General features: G+C 36.4%; 1 protein-coding gene across 4 annotated transcripts in view; it reads left to right on the forward strand.

Moving 5' to 3' along the window:
• ATAD2B (ATPase family AAA domain containing 2B) overlaps positions 1 to 22,549 on the forward strand; it is a 153,955-nt gene that overhangs the window by 57,826 nt on the left and 73,580 nt on the right. For all 4 annotated transcript variants that reach the window (XM_072767583.1, XM_072767584.1, XM_072767581.1 and 1 more), the window contains exons 13-15: positions 1,231 to 1,319; positions 14,189 to 14,348; positions 20,745 to 20,835. In XM_072767583.1, the coding sequence (XP_072623684.1) occupies positions 1,231 to 1,319; positions 14,189 to 14,348; positions 20,745 to 20,835 (340 nt within the window). The remainder of the gene's footprint in view (positions 1 to 1,230; positions 1,320 to 14,188; positions 14,349 to 20,744; positions 20,836 to 22,549) is intronic.

Raw genomic sequence — 22,549 nt, forward strand, 5'->3', positions numbered from 1 at the left:
TTGCTGAGGTTTCTTAAATATTGCTGGTGAGAGGATAAATTATTAGATCAGTGGAAGGCAATTTGAAAATATCTGAATTAGAAATGACATTTCCCTTTTTAACAACTTTTAGAATTTATTACATTGATATGTTTATATGAAATGTTAAATGTACACAAATACTCAAACATTGTTTTTTGTTTTTTTTTAAGATTTTATTTTATTTATTCATGAGAGAGAGAAAGAGAGGCAGAGACACAGGGAGAGGGAGAAGCAGGCTCCATGCAAGGAGCCTGATACGGGACTTGATCTTGGGAATCTGGGATCACGGTCTGAGCCAAAAGCAGATTCCCAACCGCTGAGCCACCCAGGCATCCCATCAAGCATTGTTGATAATAGGAGAAGATTGAAAATAGCCTGAATGTCCACAAATTGGAGAGTAGTTTAAATCATGGCATATCCATACATGAGGGCATTTTGTAGCTATCAAAAAAGAACAAAGCAGATCTTCATGTACTTATATGGAAGCTAATTAAAATACATTGTTACATAAATAGACTGTGTTGGTAAGAGCAGTAGGTATACCATGTTTAAAACGCATTAAATAAAATAGTAGGGATCCCTGGGTGGCGCAGCGGTTTGGCGCCTGCCTTTGGCCCAGGGCGCGATCCTGGAGACCCGGGATCGAATCCCACGTCGGGCTCCCGGTGCATGGAGCCTGCTTCTCCCTCTGCCTGTGTCTCTGCCTCTCTATCTCTCTGTGACTATCATAAATAAATAAAAATTAAAAAAAAAATTAAAAAAAAATGTCTTTAAAAAAAATAAAATAGTATGTTTAAAAGTACATTTTTTTGTATACATATGGAAGAATAAACACAACAGTAGTTGTCTACTGGGAGACATCTTGTGATTGGAGAGTGGATGGGTAAGGAGATTTCTTTTTTTTTTTTTTAAGATTTTATTTATTTGTGACACACACACAGAAAGAGGCAGAGACATAGGCAGAGGGAGAAGCAGGCTCCATGCACGGAGCCGGACGTGGGACTCGATCCTGGGTCTCCAGGATCATGCCCTGGGTAGAAGGCGGTGCTAAACCTCTGAGCCACCCAGGCTGCCTGGAGATTTCATTTTTATTGTATCTTTCTTATCTGCTGCATGTTGTACCATTTGCTTATATTACCTGTTAAGAAAATATGATAATGAAATGTAAAAGATGAAAACTAATATAAATTTATTTTCTTTTTATATTAGGCATATTTAATGAGACCGTCTATAATATTTTTTGATGAAATAGATGGATTAGCTCCAGTTCGCTCCAGCAGACAAGATCAGATCCACAGGTGATTTTCCTTAATCTGATTATATTGAGTTCTTTTCTCTCGATGACATATTAGTTAGCCTTAGCCTTTGGATAAGTGCAAGGAGGCTTATAAAATGAACTGTGTCCTTGAGGAAGACTCTTTGCACTTAGCTCAGGGGTCAGCAAACTACTACCTGTTGGCCAGATGTAGTCTTTTTGCCTGTCTTGGCCTTTTCTGTAAAGTTTTATTGGAACATATCCCATATGAATGAGAGTTGAATGAGTCATTGTGAGAGAAAGATTGTATGGCTTCTTGCAAAGGTTAAATTTACTTTCAGTCCTTTTACAGAAAGTTGCCTAATCCTGATTTAGCATGTTTCTAAAATTTATCTGTGTTATGTATGAATATTTTGTTCTTTTTCATTTCTCACTACTAGTCCTTGGGATGGGAGGGAGGGACAAAGAGAGTGAGGGAGGGAGAGCGTATGTATATACCACAATTTATTTATTTGTTAATCTGTCTGGAGATTTAGCTCACTTCTGTTTTTGGCTATTATGACAATGCTACTATGAATGATTACATACACATTTTTGTGTGCACGTATGTTTTCATTTCTGTTACATAGAAAACTATGAGAGGAATGGCTAGGTCCTTTGGTAAATGTATGTTTATTTTTTTATTTTTTTATTTTTTGGTAAATGTATGTTTAAATTGATACTGTTTTCCAAGTGATTGTAATATTTTATGGTTTTTTTTTTCTATGTTTTTACCTGTAATGTATGAGAATTTGGGTTCTCTTCATCTTTGCCAATGTTTGGTATCGCTGTTCTTGTTAACTAGCCATTCTAGTGGGTGTGTAGTAGTGGATTAATTTGCATTTTCCTGATGACTAGTAATACGAATATCTTAGTATGTGCTTATTGCCCATTTATATACTTTCTGTTGTTAAATATCTTAAAATCTCCCCCCTGCTTTTTATTTTTAAATTTTATTTATTTATTTTAAAGATTTTATTTATTCACAAGAGACACAAAAGAGAGAGAGGCAGAGACATAGGCAGAGACATAGGCATAGGGAGGAGAAGCAGGCTCCATTCAGGGAGCCCCATGTGGGGTCTGATCCCGGGACTCCAAGATCATGCCCTGAGCTGAAGGCAGATGTTCAATCACTGAGCTGCCCAGATGTCCCTTCTCCCTGATTTTTATTTTTTATTTTTTTTATTTTTATTTTTTATATATATATATATTTTTTTTATTTATGATAGTCACAGAGAGAGAGAGAGGCAGAGACACAGGTGGAGGGAGAAGCAGGCTCCATGCACCGGGAGCCTGATGTGGGATTCGATCCCGGGTCTCCAGGATCGCGCCCTGGGCCAAAGGCAGGCGCCAAACCGCTGCGCCACCCAGGGATCCCTCTCCCTGATTTTTAAAAAAGAGATTGGATCATATGTCTTATTGTATTATACAACTTATGTATTCACAAGTCAAGCCTTTTATTGGAGCTACGTTTTGAAAACTTTTCTACTAGTCCTCTTTTTTGTTTGCATAACTATGATTTAAGAAAAAAATTATTTATTTGAAAAAAAAATTATTTGAGAGAGAGTGCACATGAGCAGGGAGAGCAGGAGAGGAAGAAGCAGGCTCCCCATTGAGCAGGGAGCCTGATGTGGGGCTCAGTACTGAGACTCCAGGATCTTGACCTGACCCAAAGGCAGTTGCTTAACTGACTGAACCACCCAGGTGCCCCCTTAACTATGATTATTGAAAAGCACGAGATTTTAGTCTTTGTGAAGCCCATTATATAAATTTATTTGTATATATATTTTTTGTGTCTTGATAATAATTGCCTTAACCAGTTTGTCAACAATTCTGTTTTCTTCTAAGATGTTAATAGTTTTAGCTCTTAAAATTTGGTCAATGATATTCTTTAAAGATTTTATTTGTTTTTTAAAAATATTTATTTCAGAGAGTGAGAGATCAAGGGAACACAAACAGAAGGAGGGGCAGAGGGAGAGAGAAGCAGGCTCCTTCCTCACTGAGCAGGGAGCCTAATGTGGGGTTCCATCTCAGGACCCTGGGATCATGACCTGGGTGTAAAAGACAGGTGATTAACTGACTGAGCTATCCAGGCACCCCAAGGTTTATTTATTTTAGAAAGAGATAGTGTGTGCGGGTGGGTGGGCACTTGAGTGGGAGGAGGGGCAGAGGGAGAGGGAGAGAAAATATATTAAGTGGACTTTACACAGTGCCTCGCCAGTCAGGACTTGATCCCATGATCCTGAAATCATGACCTAAGTGGAAATCAAGAGTTGACTGCTTAACTGATTTTGCTACTCAGGCACCCCTAGGGTGTTTTTAAAATAATGTATAGTTGGGTGTTTTCCTATCGGACACCCTCTTTTTTGTTTTTTTTTAAAGATTTTATTTATTTATTCATGAGAGATACAAAGAGGAGGCAGAGACATAGGCAGAGGGAGAAGTAGGCTCTGTGGGGAGCCCAATGTGAGACTCGATCCTGGGACCCTCACGCTGAGCCTAAGGCTCAACCACTGAGCCACCAGTTGTCCTTGGACATGTATTTAGGTTGTTTCCAGTTTGGGCTATTATGAATAATGCTGCTTTGAACATTCATGTCTTTGTGTGCATATATATTTTTATCTCTCTTGGGTAGATACTTAGGAGTTGATTTACTGCACTGTATAGTACTTTTATGCTTAACTTTTTGAGAAACTGCTTATATTCTCTCTAGGTATAGAATTCGAGTTTTATACTTTTTTCCTTTCAATATTTAAATATCTTGGTCTTTTTGTTTCAGTAAGGACTTCTATTGTCATATATCTTTATCCTCTGACTGCTTTTAATTTTTATTTTCTGCTTTATTGCTGGTTTTGTGCAATTTGTTTAATGATATTCCTTGATAGGGTTTTCTCCATTTTTTCCCCCTCATTCTTGAATTGAGCTGCTTAAATCTGTGGGAACTGGCAATATTCCTGGTTTTTTGTGGGTGTAAAATACGGTTACTTCTATTCCTTCTGGGTGTTTTTTCCCTAACTTCTGATTAATTTCCTCATATGCATGTAGAGTTTAGCTGAAGTTTTGAGGGGCCCTGTGAGTATTTCCTAAGTTCTCTCTCTTTGCAGTCCTCTCTTCTCTGGTACTCTTTCTGATGAACTCTATGTCCTCTTGGTGTCCTTAGAATCTGAGCTGTCTTCCATGCAGTATCTGCTGATTCCCACAAGGATTCCATGTCCCCTACTTTGCAGCCTGGAAGTAGAAAGCCATTAATTGAATCATTGTTACCATACTTTATGATTATGTGGTTTCCCTTGCTGCTTTGAATATTTGCTCTATAACTTTTTTTGTGTTGTTGTTGTTTTTAAGTAGATTCCATGCCAGTGGAGCCCAGTGTGGGGCTCAGACTCATGACCCTGAGATCAGGTGTTGGTTGCTTAACTGACTGAGCCACCCAGGCACCCTTATAGCTTTGGTTTTTAACAACTTAGCTATGATATGCTTCAGTATGGGCTTTGTGTTTATCCTGATTTGTGTTTATCATGTATTGCCAAATTTGTCTTTTTTTCAATCTTTTTCTGTCTCCATCTGAGGTAATACTTTTTATTTATCTTTTATTTAAGTCCTTTTATTTTATTTTATCTTTTATTTTAGTCCTTACTTTTTCCTTTGTCATGTCCATTTTGCTCTTTTGTCAGCCAGCCAACACATTTTTTGTCACAGAAACTATATTTTTCAGTTTTAGAACTTACATTTGATTTTTTTTTCCTTGTTTTTTAGGGAGAGAGCAAATGTGTGCACATGGGTATGTGTAGGGGAGGGAAGAGGCAGAGGGGGAGAGAGAGAATCTTAAGTAGACTTCACTCAAGAGTGGGGAGCCTGAAGTGGGGCTCAGTCTCACAACTCATGAGATCATGACCTTAGCTGAAATCAACAGTCAGATGCTTAACTGACTGAGCCACCTAGGTGCTCCTTGATTCTTTTTCATTATTTATATTTTTCCAGTGTGATTTTCATTTAAATGTTTTGTTTTACTTCATCCATATAATAATAGTTTTAAAATCCTCTTTGTTAGGGGCACCTGGGTGCACAGTTGGTTCAGCATTTGAGTCTTGATTTTGGCTTGGGTCATGAACTCAGGGTTGTTAGATTGAACCCTGTGTTGGGTCCGTGCCCAGTGCAGAGTTGGCTTGGGACTCTCTCTCTCTCCCTCTGCTACCCCCCACCCCCTTGTTCTTTCTCTCTAAAATCAAAACAAACTATCAAACCTTCTTGTGTTAGCTTAATTTATTTTTTATCTTTTAGTTTTTTTAAGATTTTATTTATTTATTCATGAGAAAGACTGAGAGAGAGAGCCAGAGACACAGGCAGAGAGAAGCAGCCTCCATGCAGGGAGCCCGATATGGGACTTGATCCCGGGACTCCAGGATCATGCCCTGGGCCAAAGGGAAGCGCTCAACTGCTGAGCCACCCAGGCGTCCCTTGTGTTAGCTTTAACATCTAGTTTCATCTCATTGTTAGGCCTGCTTGATTTTCTTTTCTTTTGAAGACATGTTCTGTTGTTTTGGTTCTTCATTTGTTGGGCAATTTTGTATTGCATTCTGAATATTATTAATGTTAGTTTCTGAAGGCTCTGGATTTTATTATTTTTCTTTTATGGGTAGTATTTCCTATGTTTTACAGATAATTTTCTGTTTTAGGCTTGGACTACAGACTGTTTTTTGCCTGGCAGCTTTGGTGTCCTTTCAAATCTTTTTTCTTGGCGGGTTTCTTGGTTCTGTGCCTTTGTTGTTAGGGGTCATTCAGATTTTTTTTTTTAAATTTTTTAATTTATGATAGTCACACAGAGAGAGAAAGAGAGAGAGAGAGAGAGAGAGGCAGAGACAGGCAGAGGGAGAAGCAGGCTCCATGCACCGGGAGCCCGACCGTGGGATTCGATCCCGGGTCTCCAGGATCGCGCCCTGGGCCAAAGGCAGGCACCAAACTGCTGCGCCACCCAGGGATCCCGGGTCATTCAGATTTAGGGGTTAGGGGTAGTTAGATTTTTGGGAATGTCTTTACTGACTCTTGCCCTTGTGGGACCCCCCCACATTCTTTATTTTTTTTTAAATTTTATGTATGTATGTATGTATGTATGTATGTATGTATGTATTATAGTCACAGAGAGAGAGAGAGGCAGAGACACAGGCAGAGGGAGAAGCAGGCTCCATACACCGGGAGCCCGATGTGGGATTCAGCCCTGGGTCTCCAGGATCGCGCCCTGGGCCAAAGGCAGGCGCCAAACCGCTGCGCCACCCAGGGATCCCCCCCCCCCCACATTCTTTAGTGTTAAAGATCAACCTTCTCTTTTCTGAATTCTCAGGCTGGAAAGTTAAGGGTTTTTCCTTAACATAATCTTCTTTACTTACCTCACTGTAGTTAGCCCCATGAGGAAAAGCCAGAGAGAGGGGAACTTGATTTCTCTATGTTCTTCTTTCCTCTAGTTGACTATGAATTTCCAGTAGAGTCTGTGTATCTCTGTTTACTCATCAGCTCCTTTAAGTATATGCATGTGTATTATTACATATGTATTACATAGGCAATACGTATTATTACGTACATGTTTTATAGTTATTTTCTGAAGCACAGGAACGGGTTATCTGACAGTGTCTTCATCAAACTTGGGGGGAGCCTTTGAATACCAAATATGCAGGTTTTGATCTCTACAGTAATTAAAACATACTGTAATTTCTAAAATGTTGGTTGTTAGTAGTGAGGAATAAAAAAAAAATCCAAATGCAATCAGGAAGAGGAGGGGAATCATAGAACTAGTGGGAGAAGCAGCACAAATACAATTGTAGATTTAAATCCAGATATATAAAAAAATGATATGGAATGTAAACAGACTAAATTTTAAAAAAATTATTTATTTTAAAGAGAAAGTATACATGTGCACATGTGACTGGGGGTGGGGTAGCATTGGTGGTGGGGGTGAGGAGCAGAGGGAGGAGTGAGTGAATCGTTAAGCAGACTCCCCACTGGATATGGAGACTAATGTGGGGCTTGATCACAGGATCCTGAGATCATGACCTGAGATGAGATCAAGAGTTGGCTGCTTAACCAACTGAACTGCCCAGATGCCCCAGACTAAATGTTCTTTTTTTTTTTTTTTTTAAAGATTTAAAGATTTTAAAATTTATTTTAGAGAGGAAGAAAGAGAGAGTGTGTGGGTGAAGAGGCAGAGAGAAAGAATCTTCAAGCAGACTTTCTGTTGAGTAGAGAGCCTGACTCAGGGCTCAGTCTCATGACTAATGAGATTGTGACTTGAGTTGAAACCGAGATTAGAGGCTTAACCAGCTGAGCCACCCATGCTCCCCTAGATGTTCTTTTTAATTGACAAAGATTGTCATACTGGGGAAAAACAAAATAAGACAACACTTTGTGTATAAGAGTCACATTATGTATAAGGATATAGAAACATTCCAAGTAAAATGGTGGGAAAAGGCATGCAAAATCTTAGCCACAAATATTTATAGCAGTTTTATTCATAATAGCCAAAATATGGAAATAATCCATATGTCCATCAACTGTTGAGTGGATAAACAGAACATGTTATATCCATATGATTTAGCCCTAAAAAGAAATGAAATTATGGCACATGCTACATGGGTCTACCTTGTGCAGGTACATTTAATATGGATGAACCTCAGAGACTTAATGCTGAATGAAGTAATTCATATACAAAAGATTACATGTTATATAGTATTTTACTTATTTAAAGATATTTATTTATTAGAGCAAATGAGTGTATGAACTGGGGGAGGGGCAAAAGGAGAGAGAGAATCCCAGACAGACATGGGGCTTGATCTCACAGCCCTGAAATCATAATCTGAGCTGAAATTAAGGGTCAGATGCTTAACTGACTGAGCCACCAAGTGCTCCATACTATTTTATTTTATTTATTTATTTTTTTTAATTTATTTTTTTTTTTTTTAATTTATGATAGTCACAGAGAGAGAGAGAGAGAGAGAGAGGCAGAGACACAGGCAGAGGGAGAAGCAGGCTCCATGCACCGGGAGCCCGATGTGGGATTCGATCCCGGGTCTCCAGGATCGCGCCCTGGGCCAAAGACAGGCGCCAAACCGCTGCGCCACCCAGGGATCCCAATATTCTTTTTTTTTTTTTTTTAATTTTTTTTTTTATTTTATTTATTATAGTCACAGAGAGAGAGAGAGAGAGAGAGAGAGAGAGAGGCAGAGACACAGGCAGAGGGAGAAGCAGGCTCCATGCACCGGGAGCCCGATGTGGGATATACTATTTTATTTATATAAAATGTCCATAACAGTCTTTCATAAAATGCATGACAATATGCCAAGTAAATACTAACGGGATACTGCTGTAGCTGTATTAATATAAGACAAAATAGACTGTGAAGCAGAAAGCATTTTTATACATATGGAGAGGGTCAAATTATTATGACAAAAGCTTCAATTTATTAGAAGATATGACAATTTAGAATTTTTAATTCCCTAATAACTGTGTTTCAAATTGTATAAAACAAAAATTGACAGAACTGCAGTCAAATTAATAATCATTGTGAGAGATATTATATGCCTCTCAGTAATTAAAATACCTAAATGAGCAAAAAAATAAATTAATGCACTATGATTATTTGAACAACCCTATTTTATGATCTACTGGGAATACATATCTAAGATAAATTTAGAATGAACACTTTTCAGACATTCACAAGATTTACAAAATTTGTTCATATATCGTGGCTTAAATCATAACTAATTTCCAAAGCTTAGTAATACACAAAACAACAAAAAGATATAAGCAGAGAATTTTTTTTCCTGTTAACCATTCTAATTCTGTGTTACTAGTAAAGAAAAAATAGCAAACAATATATGAACTGCAAGGGAAGACATACAGATATCAAAAAATGAAAAAGTTGCTTTTTTGAAAAAAAGTAACAAAATTAACAAACCTCTGGCATGATTGGTTATGACAAAAAGAAGACCCTGAGAAGCGGTATTAGGAATGCAAAATGTGACATATCAGATTATTTAAATGTTAAAGGTTAAGAGAATAAAGGCCTGAACTTAAGAGGTTAATATATAGAACTTATGAAACAGGAAAAAAATAACGGGAAAATCTTAATGACTTATATGTGAATGTTTATAATTTTTTCCTAATAGTCCCAAATTGGGAACAATCCAAATGGCCATCAGAATGTGAATCAATAAACAATTTGAGAAAAAAAAAAAACAATTTGAGGCATATCCATATAATGGAATATTGCTTAGGCATAAAAAGGAACAGACTGTTAGTAAAGCAACAGCGTGGTAAACCTTAAAATAATTATGTTGAATGGAAGAATCCAGGAAAAAAAAGTACTGTATGATCCTATACATATAAGATTTTATTTTATTTTTTTTAAGGTTTTTAAAATTTATTCATGAGAGACAGAGGGGGAGAGAGAGACGCAGAGACAGAGGCAGAGGGAGAAGCAGGCTCCATGAAGGGAGCCTGATGTGGGACTCGATCCCACGTCTCCAGAATCACGCCCTGGGCTGACGGCTGCACTAAACTGCTGTGCCACCCGGGCTGCCCACGTATAAGATTTTAGAAAATGAAGGCTAATCTGTGTTGACAGACTATATAGATCATGGTTGCCTGGGGATTGGAAGAGGTCAAGGAGAAGCCGTAGGGATGGATTACAAAGGAATATGAGGAAGAGTGTGATGGATACGTTACTTATTTTGTTAGTGATGGTAGTTTCACAGGTGTATACACACTTCAAAACTTACCCCACTGTGTTCAGTGTATTGTATGTGAAGTTTATCTTCAAAAGGCTTAAAAAACTTGTTTAGGACAGTATGAGAAAGTTAATTGGAATCCAATTTCACTTGTGAATGTGGATATAAAACTAAACAAACTAGTAACATGTGACTTCAGGATATAAAAAAGCTAATAGACCAAATTGATCGTATTTCACATATACAAAGTTTAATATTAGAAAAATAAAAAATTCATCACATCATATTAATGAAAAATCATATAATGATCTTAGTAGATGTGGAAGAAATGGATGCAATTTAATATTTGTTTTTAATAAGGTCACACATCTCAGAATGAGGAATATGAGATATCTCTAAGAACCTATTACAAACATACATAATGTTAACAAATGAAAACTTTTAATATAAGGAGTTATAAGCATGGCTGTGAACACTTCTGATCAACACCATACATAGATCCCAGTCACTGTAGTCTGACGAGACAAAATAATACAAGGTGTGTGTAATGGAGAGGAATAAACAATACCATTATTATTTATAGATGATATAATTATGCATGTAGAAATTCCAAAGCAGTCTGTATGTAGATTTAGATGTAGTAATGAGTATCTAGCAAGGTTAAACCAACCATTGTAGAGAATTTTGCCTTCTGTGTACCAGTTTTCTACATAAAAATGTAAAATTATTATTTATAAACTCATTAGAAAATAAGAAAACTAGGAATAAATTAAGTTCCATGTACGTCTTTGGAGAAAAGAATAAAACTCAATTCAGAAACATTAAAGGAGGATTAAATAAATGGAGAGAAATAATCCTGTACAGGAGTTGGAAGACTTCATATTTATAAGTTGTTTGTTCTTCCATATTTATCAATAGATTCAGTATAATTCTATTCAAAATCACAACTTGTTTTGGGGTAGAATTTGACAAGACAGTTCTGGAATTTATATGGAAATAAGGATTAAGAACAGTGGAGAAAGAAAAAGAACAGTGGAGACTTAGGAAAAACAAGGTGGGAGTATTTGCTCTACTGGTTATTAAGGCCTCTTAAGGTTAAGATAATTTGATGTTGATGGAAGACTAAACAGACAAATGGAACAGAGTGCAGAGCCATATAAAAATCTACACATATATATGGATGGATGCTTGATTTGTAATAAAAGAGTCAATGCGGTGCTGTTAGCAAAGGATGACCTTTTTAATAAATAATGCTGGCAGAATTGGGTATCTGGTGAAAAATAAGACTGGATCCTTCACACCATATGAGACAATTCCAGTTGATTTTATTTTATTCTAGTTGAAGGTAGTACAGATGCTTTTAGAAGATAATGTAGGAGAAAGGGTTAGGACAGGCAACTAGGCTTCAAATATAATATTAATATTGTATTAATTATTAATTATTATATTAACAATATAATATTAAGTAGTTTGGACTTTGAGTGTAATAAGGGTTACTAAAGGATTTCGATCCAGGGGCTGGTGTTTGATCTTTCTGAAGAAGACAGCTTTTGGTAGAATCTCAGCTAGGTTGTAATTCTGTTTCTGGTTGTGTTTGAGGCTTTGTTTTCTGAAAACCCTTGTAGAAAATACTTTACAATGCTGATAAATGTATGTATTTTTAAGATTTATTTATTTGAGAGGGTGGGGGAGGGCAATAGGAGAAGGAGACCGGGATCCCTGGGTGGCGCAGCGGTTTGGCGCCTGCCTTTGGCCCAGGGCGCGATCCTGGAGACCCGGGATCGAATCCCACATCAGGCTCCCGGTGCATGAAGCCTGCTTCTCCCTCCGCCTGTGTCTCTGCCTCTCTCTCTCTCTCTGTGACTATCATAAAAAAAAAAAAAAAAAAAAAAAAGGAGAAGGAGACCGTCTCTCAAGCAGACTCCCCACTAAGCTTGGAGCTTGACGCAGGGCTCGATTTCAGGACCCTGAAGTTATAACCTAAGCTGAAATCAAGAATTGGATGCTTTATTGAGTGAGCCACCCAGTCACCCCAAAAATGCTGATAAATCTGAACAAACACTTGAAATACCTAAGGAGAAATTGGAGTTTAAATACAAATTAACACTTAGGGATACTTACTTTGCACCTATTATATCTGAAATGAGACACTTAGATAATTAATTTTCACTTATTTAATTAGAAAAGAGCAAGCACAAATCCACTCTATGTATGTACACTATGTCTCTAGCATTTTGATTCCGTTTATAGTTTTTAGAAACATAACAGTTTTTTGGGAGTGAGAATGATTTCTTTAACTTATTGAGCATATTGGGGAAGTTATTTTAGGTAGATGTTAGCAGTAAGAATAAAAGGATAGACGTGAGAACAGTTGGAAAACAGTAGGAAGATCTTTGTTACTAGAACTACAGTTTTTGTTATAATTAGACATGCAACATTTTTATTCAGAAATGATTTTGATTGAACTTAGTTAAAATAGTAGCTATTCTAAAGAAATCAGGGGATCCCTGGGTGGCGCAGTGGTTTAGCGCCTGCCTTTGGCCCAGGGCACGATCCTGGAGACCTGGGATCGAATCCCACGTCAGGCATGACGTGGTGCATGGAGCCTGCTTCTCCCTCTGCCTATGTCTCTGCCTCTCTCTCTCTCTCTCTGTGTGACTATCATTAAAAAAAAAAAATCATCCAAAAGTATAACGATAATGCAAATGTAATTCTTTAGGAACTCTAAACATCATATATATTGCCAGACATAAACCTCCTCAAGATTGCTGTCTATTAAAAACAGACTTTAATATTTCTCTAAAAAAAATTTTTTTTTACTTTCTAATTTTATTTTTTTTCTAAAAATTTTTTAAAATTAATTTTAAGTAATTTCTACACCCATTGTAGGGCTCAGACTCATGATCTGGAGATCAAGAGTCACACACTCTACTGACTGAGCCAGCCATGTGCTATAATTTTAAAAACAACTTTATTGAGATACTGTTCATATATCATACAGTTCAGTCATTTAAATTATATGTTCAGTGGCTTTCAGTATATTTCCAGAGTTGTGTAACCATCACCATAATCAATTATAGAACATTTTCATCTCCCCAGCAAGAAAGCTTCAAACCTTTATCCATCTCTCTCCAACCTCCTCTTCAACTCCTCCCTACCCACAAACCCTAGGCAACCCCTAATACACATTGTGTTTGTATAGATTTGCCTATTGGGTGCTTCATATAAATGGAATCATACAGTATGAGGACTTATGTGACTGGCTTTTTTTTTTCAGTTAGCCCCAATGTTTTTAAGGTTCATCTGCATTAATAGCATTTATCAGTACTTCATTTGTTTTTTTTTGATAAATTATATTTCATTGTATGGTTATACTACATTTTATTTATCCATTCATCAGTTGTTGGACATTTGAGTTGCTTCTACTTCTTGTAGAAGTAGAATATGAATGAATGAATAAAGCTACTGTGGACATTGTGTACAAGTCTTTTATGGATATTGCTGGATCATATTGTAACTCTGTTTAATAATCGAAGGAACTATCGGACTATTTTCCAAAGAAGTACACCATTTTACATTCCCATCAAGCAGTATTTGAATGTTCCCATTTCTCTACAGCCTTGTCAACACTTATTATTATCTGTCTTTTTGATTATCATCCTAGTGGGTTTAAAGTGGTAACTCATTTGGTTTTGATTTGGATATCCCTGATGCTGGGGCCCTCTTTTATATCTTTTATGGAGAAATGTCTTTTAAATTTTTTGCCTATTTTTAAGTTGAGTTAATTTCTTTTTTTATTGTTGAGTAGTAATTGTTCTTTGTATATTCTAGACCCTGGACCCTTATTAGATATATGATTTGCAGATATTTTCTCCTGTTCTTTAGATGCCTTTTTACTTTTCTTGATAGTGCCCTTTGAAGCAGAAAAATTAATTTTGATAAAGTCCTTATCTCTTGTTTCTGTGCTTTAAGTATCAATGTATCATTTGAATACTTTGAAAAATGATTTCTGTTAATTACTTTGCATTAAGATTTATTCATTCTATAATTTTAGTAGCATTTAAGACCAATAAAGTTTAGTATGAGCAGCAGTTTTTATAATTTTTTTTCCTTTCCTTTTTTTAATTTATAATTTTGTCTGAAACTTTTGTTACAGCTCCATAGTGTCAACCCTCCTTGCTCTTATGGATGGATTAGATAATAGGGGTGAAATTGTTGTTATTGGTGCTACAAACAGACTTGATTCTATCGATCCTGCTCTTAGGAGACCGGGTCGTTTTGACAGAGAATTCCTTTTCAACCTGCCTGATCAAAAGGTAAAAGTTCCTGTTTTTAATGTATTAAGATATATTTGTGATCCAGTTATGAAGCATATATGAACTTTGAGAGTGGTATTTTATGAATTTTCATTTTAAAAATTTTGTACTAATGGGATATCTTTGTAAGTCTCAAAAACTTGGATAATTCAGTCCTTTTCTATTAACAATTGTTAGAACATTTATGACTTTTAGGAAGAGGAACACCCTTGATTAGGTTACTAAAATGCTTACTTATTCTTTCTTTAGTTCTCCAGATTGTAGTAATTATCTTGAATGACTGGTTATATGTCTCCAATTAGCCAAGGGAGCTGTGTTCCCATAAAAATAATGTTTTTAGAGTATTAACGAGTTTATGAATGTGAACCCAATGTGCAAATTTTCACAGAAATGACCATAACATCATATTTAACTAAAAACAGCAACAGTTACTCATTATAGTATGTTTTTAAGAATGTATAATTAAAACAGGACAATGTATAATCATTGTGTAAAATATTATTTAATATTTTATACATTTTTTCCCCTAACTCTGCTCAAAATCTTTTAACAAAATTATTTATTTATTTATTCAGGAGAGACACAGGCAGAGGGAGAAGCAGCCTCCTTGCAGGGAGCCCGATGTGGGACTCGATCCCACATGTGGGACTCAATCCCACTATGACACTATCCCAGGACCCCGGGCTCATGTGTCCCCTGCTTAAAATTTTTATTGTTGTTCTTGGTTTGACCAATTTAATCATTATCTCTTCACTGAGAACTCAAGTTTGAAAGGGGAGAGATATATGTGGAGAAGATACTTTGACAATATTTTCATGTAATTTACTATTTCATATAAGCCTAATGAAAACACTTAAAACGCATACCTATACAAATATAACCTAAAGAAAGAAGATACTATTTTTGAATATATAATATATACTCATTTAATTATCATATATATTTGATTTTAGATCTCCATGTAAAATGCCTGGTTTACATACATAGATGTGAAAGGCTGTGATTAGGACTGTATGAAACTATAGGGAAATGAAGGCAATGGTGCTGTGTAGAGCAGTTATTAATACTTCAGTCTGAAATCAATCTGCACAGCCACTAGTAGTTTTGATTATCATCCTAGTAGTTGTCTCAGTTTTGGATTGACTGTCTAACTTAGAGGTTATTTATTTATTTATTTATTTATGAATGAATGATAGTCACAGAGAGATAGAGAGGCAGAGACACAGGCAGAGGGAGAAGCAGGCTCCATGCACCGGGAGCCCGACGTGAGATTTGATCCCGGGTCTCCAGGATCGCGCCCCGGGCCAAAGGCAGGCGCCAAACCACTGCGCCACCCAGGGATCCCCTAACTTAGAGGTTTTAATTTGGTACTGAATTTACCTGACTTTGTCAGGATAAGAAACATAGTATATACAGCATCATTTTCATTACCCAAGTATAGCTTTCAGGGCTGTATTAAAGTGTAGAGGTATGCTTAGTTATAGGAGACACGACTGAAGTGGGAGCAGTCTATTTCAGTATGGGGAAGCATTAGCTCTCTTGTTTGGGACATCTTACAGTCCAAGCACATCTTTTAGGCTCTAGCGTACATGGAGAATGTGTTTAGGTTTTTGTTATTTTTTGTTTTTGTTTTTGAGTAAAGTGATAAAAGTTTATTGAGCAAAGATACAGAGAAAGCTCTCAGGAGTGAGAGGGTTTCCGACACGGTTGCCCTGTGTTTTAGTTCTAAGAGACATAGCCTGTGTTCATTTTGACACAGAAAAGCCATTATCTCAATTAACCAATTGTCTTCTAGTCATGTGGCCCTCAGTCATGTACGTTAATTATAGTCCTCACAATTCAGGTACTGCCCACACAAATCAGAGATTTAACAATAAACAAGGCCTACATCAGCACTGTCCAATTGAATTTTCTCTAATGATGGAAATATTCTGTATTTGCATTGTGCATTGAGCAAGATCCAGCATAGTATCCACTAACCACGTATGGCTATTGAGGTCTTGAAATGTCACTAGTGTGATAATGAACTGAATTTTAAATTTTCTTAAATATTTACATGAAAGAGGGCTCCTGGGTGGCTCAGTTGGGTAAGCATCAGCCTTCAGCTCAGGTCATGATCTCAGGGTCCTGGGATCGAGTTCTGCATTGGGCTCTCTGCTCAGCGGGGAATCTACTTCTTCCTCTCCCTCTCCCTTGCCGTGTCTCTCTCCCACTCTCTCAAATAAACAAATCTTAAAAAAATTTAAGTAAAAAAGCGTTATGTGGCTAGTGGTTTATTACATTGTAGAGCATAGATCTTGACATGATTTTCCATGTGAATTTTAATTTTCTACATTTCAAGGAAATTGTGCTTTGAAACTTAAACCTAAGGTCATTTTTCTTGGTCTGTGTCTGTGGAACAGGCTTGGACTGTTTTTTTTTTTTTTTTTTCTTAGATAAAGTTCTGAGATTACAAGATTAGGTGAGATTATCAAATCCTCTGTCCTAAGAAACAGTGAGGTAAATCCACATGAGAGTGGATTCTGGAAGCCAAATGAAGAAAGTGTATTGATGAAGAGGGTGTGACTAACTTTTTCAGATGTTCAGTTAAGTCAGATGAGGACAGTAAATGGGCCATTATGTTTAGCATTATGTAGGTTATCAGTGAACCTAGATGGGAGAAAGGTGAATTAGTAGTGGGTGCAAAAAAAACTTGACAAGTATGGTTAGTTTAAGAGAGAACGGGACGGGAGGAATTGGAGACAGAGAATGAAAGTAAGTTTTTCAGGGAGTTTTGTTGCAAAAGGAAGCAAAAAATTGAGGTGATAGATGTTGAGGGAATTGGAGGCAAGAGAATCTGTTATTTTTAAGCTGAGACATAAAGCTAATAGAAAAGGAAATTTTGGTGATGAAATTGAGAAAGAATTATCATAGCGTGTCCTAATAGGGAAGAGGGGCCATAGTATTTATTGTATGAGTGGTGAGAATGACTTTAGATAGGAATTGGATAGTTTGGGATCCCTGGGTGGCTCAGCGGTTTGGCGCCTGCCTTTGGCCCAGGTTGTGATCCTGGAGCCCCGGGATCGAGTCCCATGTCAGGCTCCCGGCATGGAGCCTGCTTCTCCTTCCGCCTGTGTTTCTGTCTCTCTCTCTCTTCCTATGTCTATCATGAATAAATAAATAAAATCTTAAAAAAAAAAAAAAGGAATTGGATAGTTTGTGATACTAGGAAAAAGAATATTATGGGTACAAATGCTGACAGGTGGACAGATTTGGGGTGGAGCGTTTCTGGAACTTATCTTCTGACTGCTTTGGTTTTCTTGGTGAATGAGGAAGCAAGGTGTGAATGAGAAACTGTGAAAACAAAGAAACTAAACGAGTCTACTGGGAGATAGACCTAATGAATGACCTAGGGAGCATTAAAGGTAGCAGGAAGGATCCATTTAGGACATTAATTTAAAGTGATACCAGTTAGTGTTTCATATTAGTCCTGTAGTTTGGACAATGGAATATCATCACTCCTGCTGTTTGACCAAGTAAAAGTAAAAAAAAGAAAAAGACAAAAGTAGGGGGCCCTGGGTGCCTCAATTGAGTACCTACCTGCCTTCAGCTCAGGTCATGATCCCAGGGTCCTGGAATCAAGACCTGAGTGAGGCTCCCTGCTCAGCGGGGAACCTGCCTCTCCCTCTCCTTCTCCCTCTCCTTCTACCACTCCTCCCTTTTTATGCTCTCAAGTTCTCTCTCTCTCTCAAAGAAGTAAAATCTTAGAAAAAAAAAAAGTAAAAGCAAATTTTAGTTAACTCTCTTAGCATAAAATAGCACACACCTTCTTGAATTAGTGATGCTTTTTAGTTTCTTTTGTTACTTTTCCTTTATTATCATCAACACTTAATGATTATTATTAAAAGTGTTATGTGTGTATTTATGAATCCTGAAAAATGAGGAACTTGAATTTGCCTCTGAATCTTAATAGTAGAGGAAGCTACTTTCTTTTAGGGGAAGGCTAGAACTTATTCTGTTATTCTGCCATATAGAAGAAAGTACATAGTGAAGCATTTCTGATTTAAGTAATTTCTTCTTCTGAGTTACTCTTCTATTTCTTCTTTTTATGATAAAGAAGGGAGACTGATATAGGGAAAGAGCAGGGCACTAAATGTCTTAGAGATCTGGCAATAACTTTGATCTTAAGTAATTAATTTCATTTCTCTAAACCTTTACTTATTTTTACTTATTTTACTTATTTTTAAAATGACAGGATAAGAATAGATCTTTTCTGAGATATCTTCCAGCCTGCTTTTTTTTTGTTGTTGTTGTGTTCCTAATTCTGTAGGGTCTTCTACAAGTGGTGCTTGTGCTGCTAATGAGGTCAAATAGATTCTTAATGTTTTCTTGTAGAGAATAGAAGCTCTCAGGATGATATCTTTTTTGACCTTGATTTTATACTTTTTAAATATACAAGTACTTCAAGTTGGGAGAAAATAAGTGTCACATCATTGCTTTATTTCTGATAGCTGAACACCTAACTTAGAACTTGGAGTTAGAGCAATAGCTATTGATACCAGATTTTATCAACTTTTTGAGCACAGTTTTATCTTTATGACTTTGGAGTTCTTTATGTTTTTGTCCTGGACCCCCAAATTTCTCATCAAGCCACTAAGATTATCATCTTGGTTATAACTTGCTTTTTCTTTTCTTTTTTTTTTCTTTTTTTAAAGATTTAATTTATTTATTCATGAGAGAGAGAGAGGCAGAGACACAGAGGAGAAGCAGGCTCCATGTAGGAAGCCCAATGTGGGACTCGATCCCGGGACTCCAGGATCATGCCCTGGGCCAAAGGCAGGCGCCAAACCTCTGAGCCACCCAGGGATCCCTATAAGTTGCTTTTCTATAGTCTTTTTTTTTTTTTTTTTTAAGATTTATTTATTTATTTTAGAGAGAGTGTGTGCTCACAAGAGCAGGGGTGGGTAGAGGAAGAGGGAGAGAGAAAGAATCCTCAAGCAGACTTCTTACTGAACATGGAGCCTGACTTGAGGCTTGATCCTAGGACCTTCAGGTCATGATGTGAGCCACAATTGAGAGCTGGCTGCTCAACCCACTGAGCCACCCAGGCACCCCTGCTTTTTCATGGTCTTAAGAAACTCAAGTAGCAGTCTTGTTGGAATGAGTGCATTCAAGTTTTACAAAGTGTTTTTTCCTTGAAATAAGGCAAAACTGAAAATAAAAGTCTGATGTCAGTCTTCATGATGGTGTTATCAGCTGATTGTGGATTCTTACTACTTCAGTTTCTTTTTGACTGTGGAAGAAGATATTTAATTTGAAATCAAGATGTTAAAATCTTGGTTGTGCTATACAGTCAGATTTAAGGTTGAAAAAAAGTTAGAATTGCTCAAACACTTAATTTTTAAAAAATGAATTATTAATTTTTACTGAACTATTATTAAATGCCAAGGCATCAACTAATTTATAAGGTAATATGCATTATATTTCTTTATTTCATTGAAAAAATTTTCAACTTAAAACTTTTTTTCAAGTTTTAAATTATTTGTTTAGTTGATTATCAGTTATAATAACTCATGCATGTGATATAACCGAAAGTTTTGTGAAATCTAAAACTATAGTTTGTTTAAAAGTTACTCCTAAGTGGTGCCTGGCTGGCTCAGTTGGTAGAGCATGCAACTCTTGATCTCAGGGTAGTGAGTTCAAGCTCCATGTTAGGTATAGAGCCTATTTTATTTTATTTATTTATGTATTTTTTTAAAAAAGATTTTATTTATTTATTCATGAGAGACACAGCGAGAGAGAGGCAGAGAAGCAGGCTCCATGCAGGGAGCCTGATGTGGGACTCGATCCCAGGACTCCAGGATCATGCCCTGGGCCCAAGGCAGGCGCTAAACTACTGAGCCACCCAGGCATCCCTAGAGCCTACTTTAAAAGAAAAAAAAAATTAGCACTGTGTAATGTATGGATTTTTTCTTTTTTGTATGGAATTGTTGAATCATTATTTTGTACATCTCAAACTTTTAACACTGTTAATTATTTTTCAATAAAAAGATTATAAATGTTATAACACATTAAATTTTCTTGTTCATATGTATTTAGATGGTAGAAATGATCTGATGTACAATAGTGAAGCTTAGTTTTGAATCTAGTCCTAGATCACTTAGTCATATGTTCCACTAGTCAAGTCCTTCACCTCTCAGAATATTAAATGTTAGTTTGTGAAACACATATACATGATCTCTGCTACATATTACTATATTATTATTATGGGAATCAGAGTTGATGTGGATGCCATGGTGTTTAAATTGCTTTTAAAATGAAGTTGTTTTTCTGGGATATGATTAGTGCATAAATTTCTTCCAGCTAATATATTTGAGTGGTTGTTGATATTGTACTTATTTGTACTTTTTTTCTTAGGCAAGAAAACATATTTTACAAATCCATACCAGGGACTGGAATCCAAAATTGTCAGATGCTTTTTTAGGTGAATTGGCTGAAAAATGTGTTGGTGAGTGCTATTATTTGAATTCTTTGATTGTTGTTTGTTCTGCTCAGCCTCCCCTTATGTTTGGAATGTGAATGAGTATAGTTCTTTCTTTGTGCAATAGACACAGCTGGCTCTGCCTTTAAGTGTAAAAATTATTTTGAACGTTTCACTTGAAGTTTGAACATTTCTAAATTACAATCTTAGCTGCCATTAGGTGTTTGATTATTAACAAAACTAGAAGTAATATGCTTTTCATTCAGTGCTGGATTTTCATAATATTACTGCAGTGTGTCCTTTTAGGGATTTCTCCCTCAGAAATTTTACTAGGAAAAATAAGCTTAACCTTGAAAGATAAAGATCCATGTTGAAGGCAGGACTATAGTCTTTTACTTTGCAGATTACCTGATGGGCTCATCTTCATGCCTGTGGTCTAAAAAGAAGTTGAGTGAGAGGAGTCTTCAAAGAAAATACTTACTGGCATCTGCTAGTATTTCCCAAAATACAAAACTTTCGAATTTAATGTTAGATTATTCACAGAGTGGAAGATCCCCCCGCCCCCCCACAGAGTGAATGATGAATGAATACTACTGTCCTAAAAGGATGTAATGAGAGTATTTTATGTGCATACATGATCTTACATAGGAGATGGAATTCAAGGTTTTTGGAATTCAAGGTTTTGACTCTAATTAGGTCTGAATTAAAAATGAATACATATTAAGCAACTGAGTATACACATTGATATTTCTCCTTCATTCTTTTTCTATCTTTTGTCTGTTTTCCTCTTATTCTCTCACAAATAAAAATTAAAAAATCTTTCTCCATGAACTTTTTAAGCATTATGAAAAAAATCCCCAAAATAAGTTCACTAACAATCAGCAGTCTACTTGGGAAAACTTCAAAGTTACCAAAACCAGAAAGAACAACTATAGTTTAAAAAATCATTGTGATCCACCATCAAATATTAAAACTTAAATAGAACATTAGTCCATTCAGTTAGCTACATCCGAATTATCCTCTTCATCCACAGGGACCTCCATCTCCGAAGCAGCATCCCTCAGCTTTTGAACCACAAAGACCTCGACATCTTCTGGTGAGGAGAAAACGTAAATCTCTCCAGCACTACTCCAGTTTAAGCTTTGCCTGGTATAAGAGAGCATGCGCCAAACCCATTTCATGTAAATTTGGCTTGACCTTTGCAAAGCCTTGTGCTGCTTTATGGGAGAGGGTGGTATTTGGTACAAAATCCAGTCTTTTCCCTTTTTGAAATTTGACCCCTTTGATTTCCTGCTACTTTTGTGATATTATTTTATTAGAGTATCAGTCAGACTGGGAATTCTTTGTAGATTTTTCTGTGAATTTGTCACAGAATGATCCTTAACTGAAATAAGCAGAAGTCTTCAAATAATTTTGGAAACTCCCTAAAAGATAGGTGTTTTACAATTACTTACTGTTACCCTATCTACCATCTGAAATACTACACTCTTAATCCTTCATCCTAAATATAAGAATCTTAGTTTCCTTTTTCATTTCCAAACGCCACTACTTCTCATTATTCCAAGTGATTTATTTTAGCTCTTAATCAGTTTCTTAAGTTTAAACATTTTAAAGACATAATTTCTTATAGGACTAAAAAACATTTCTTGCCTTTTGTGGGTGGCAGCGGTGGCGGCGGTTTAGAATCTGCTTATATTTACACCATTTTCTTTCTGGAGAGTGATGTAAAAATCCATTATAA

Source organism: Vulpes vulpes, chromosome 8 (assembly GCF_048418805.1).
Source record: "Vulpes vulpes isolate BD-2025 chromosome 8, VulVul3, whole genome shotgun sequence".
Taxonomy (NCBI): Eukaryota; Metazoa; Chordata; class Mammalia; order Carnivora; family Canidae; genus Vulpes; species Vulpes vulpes.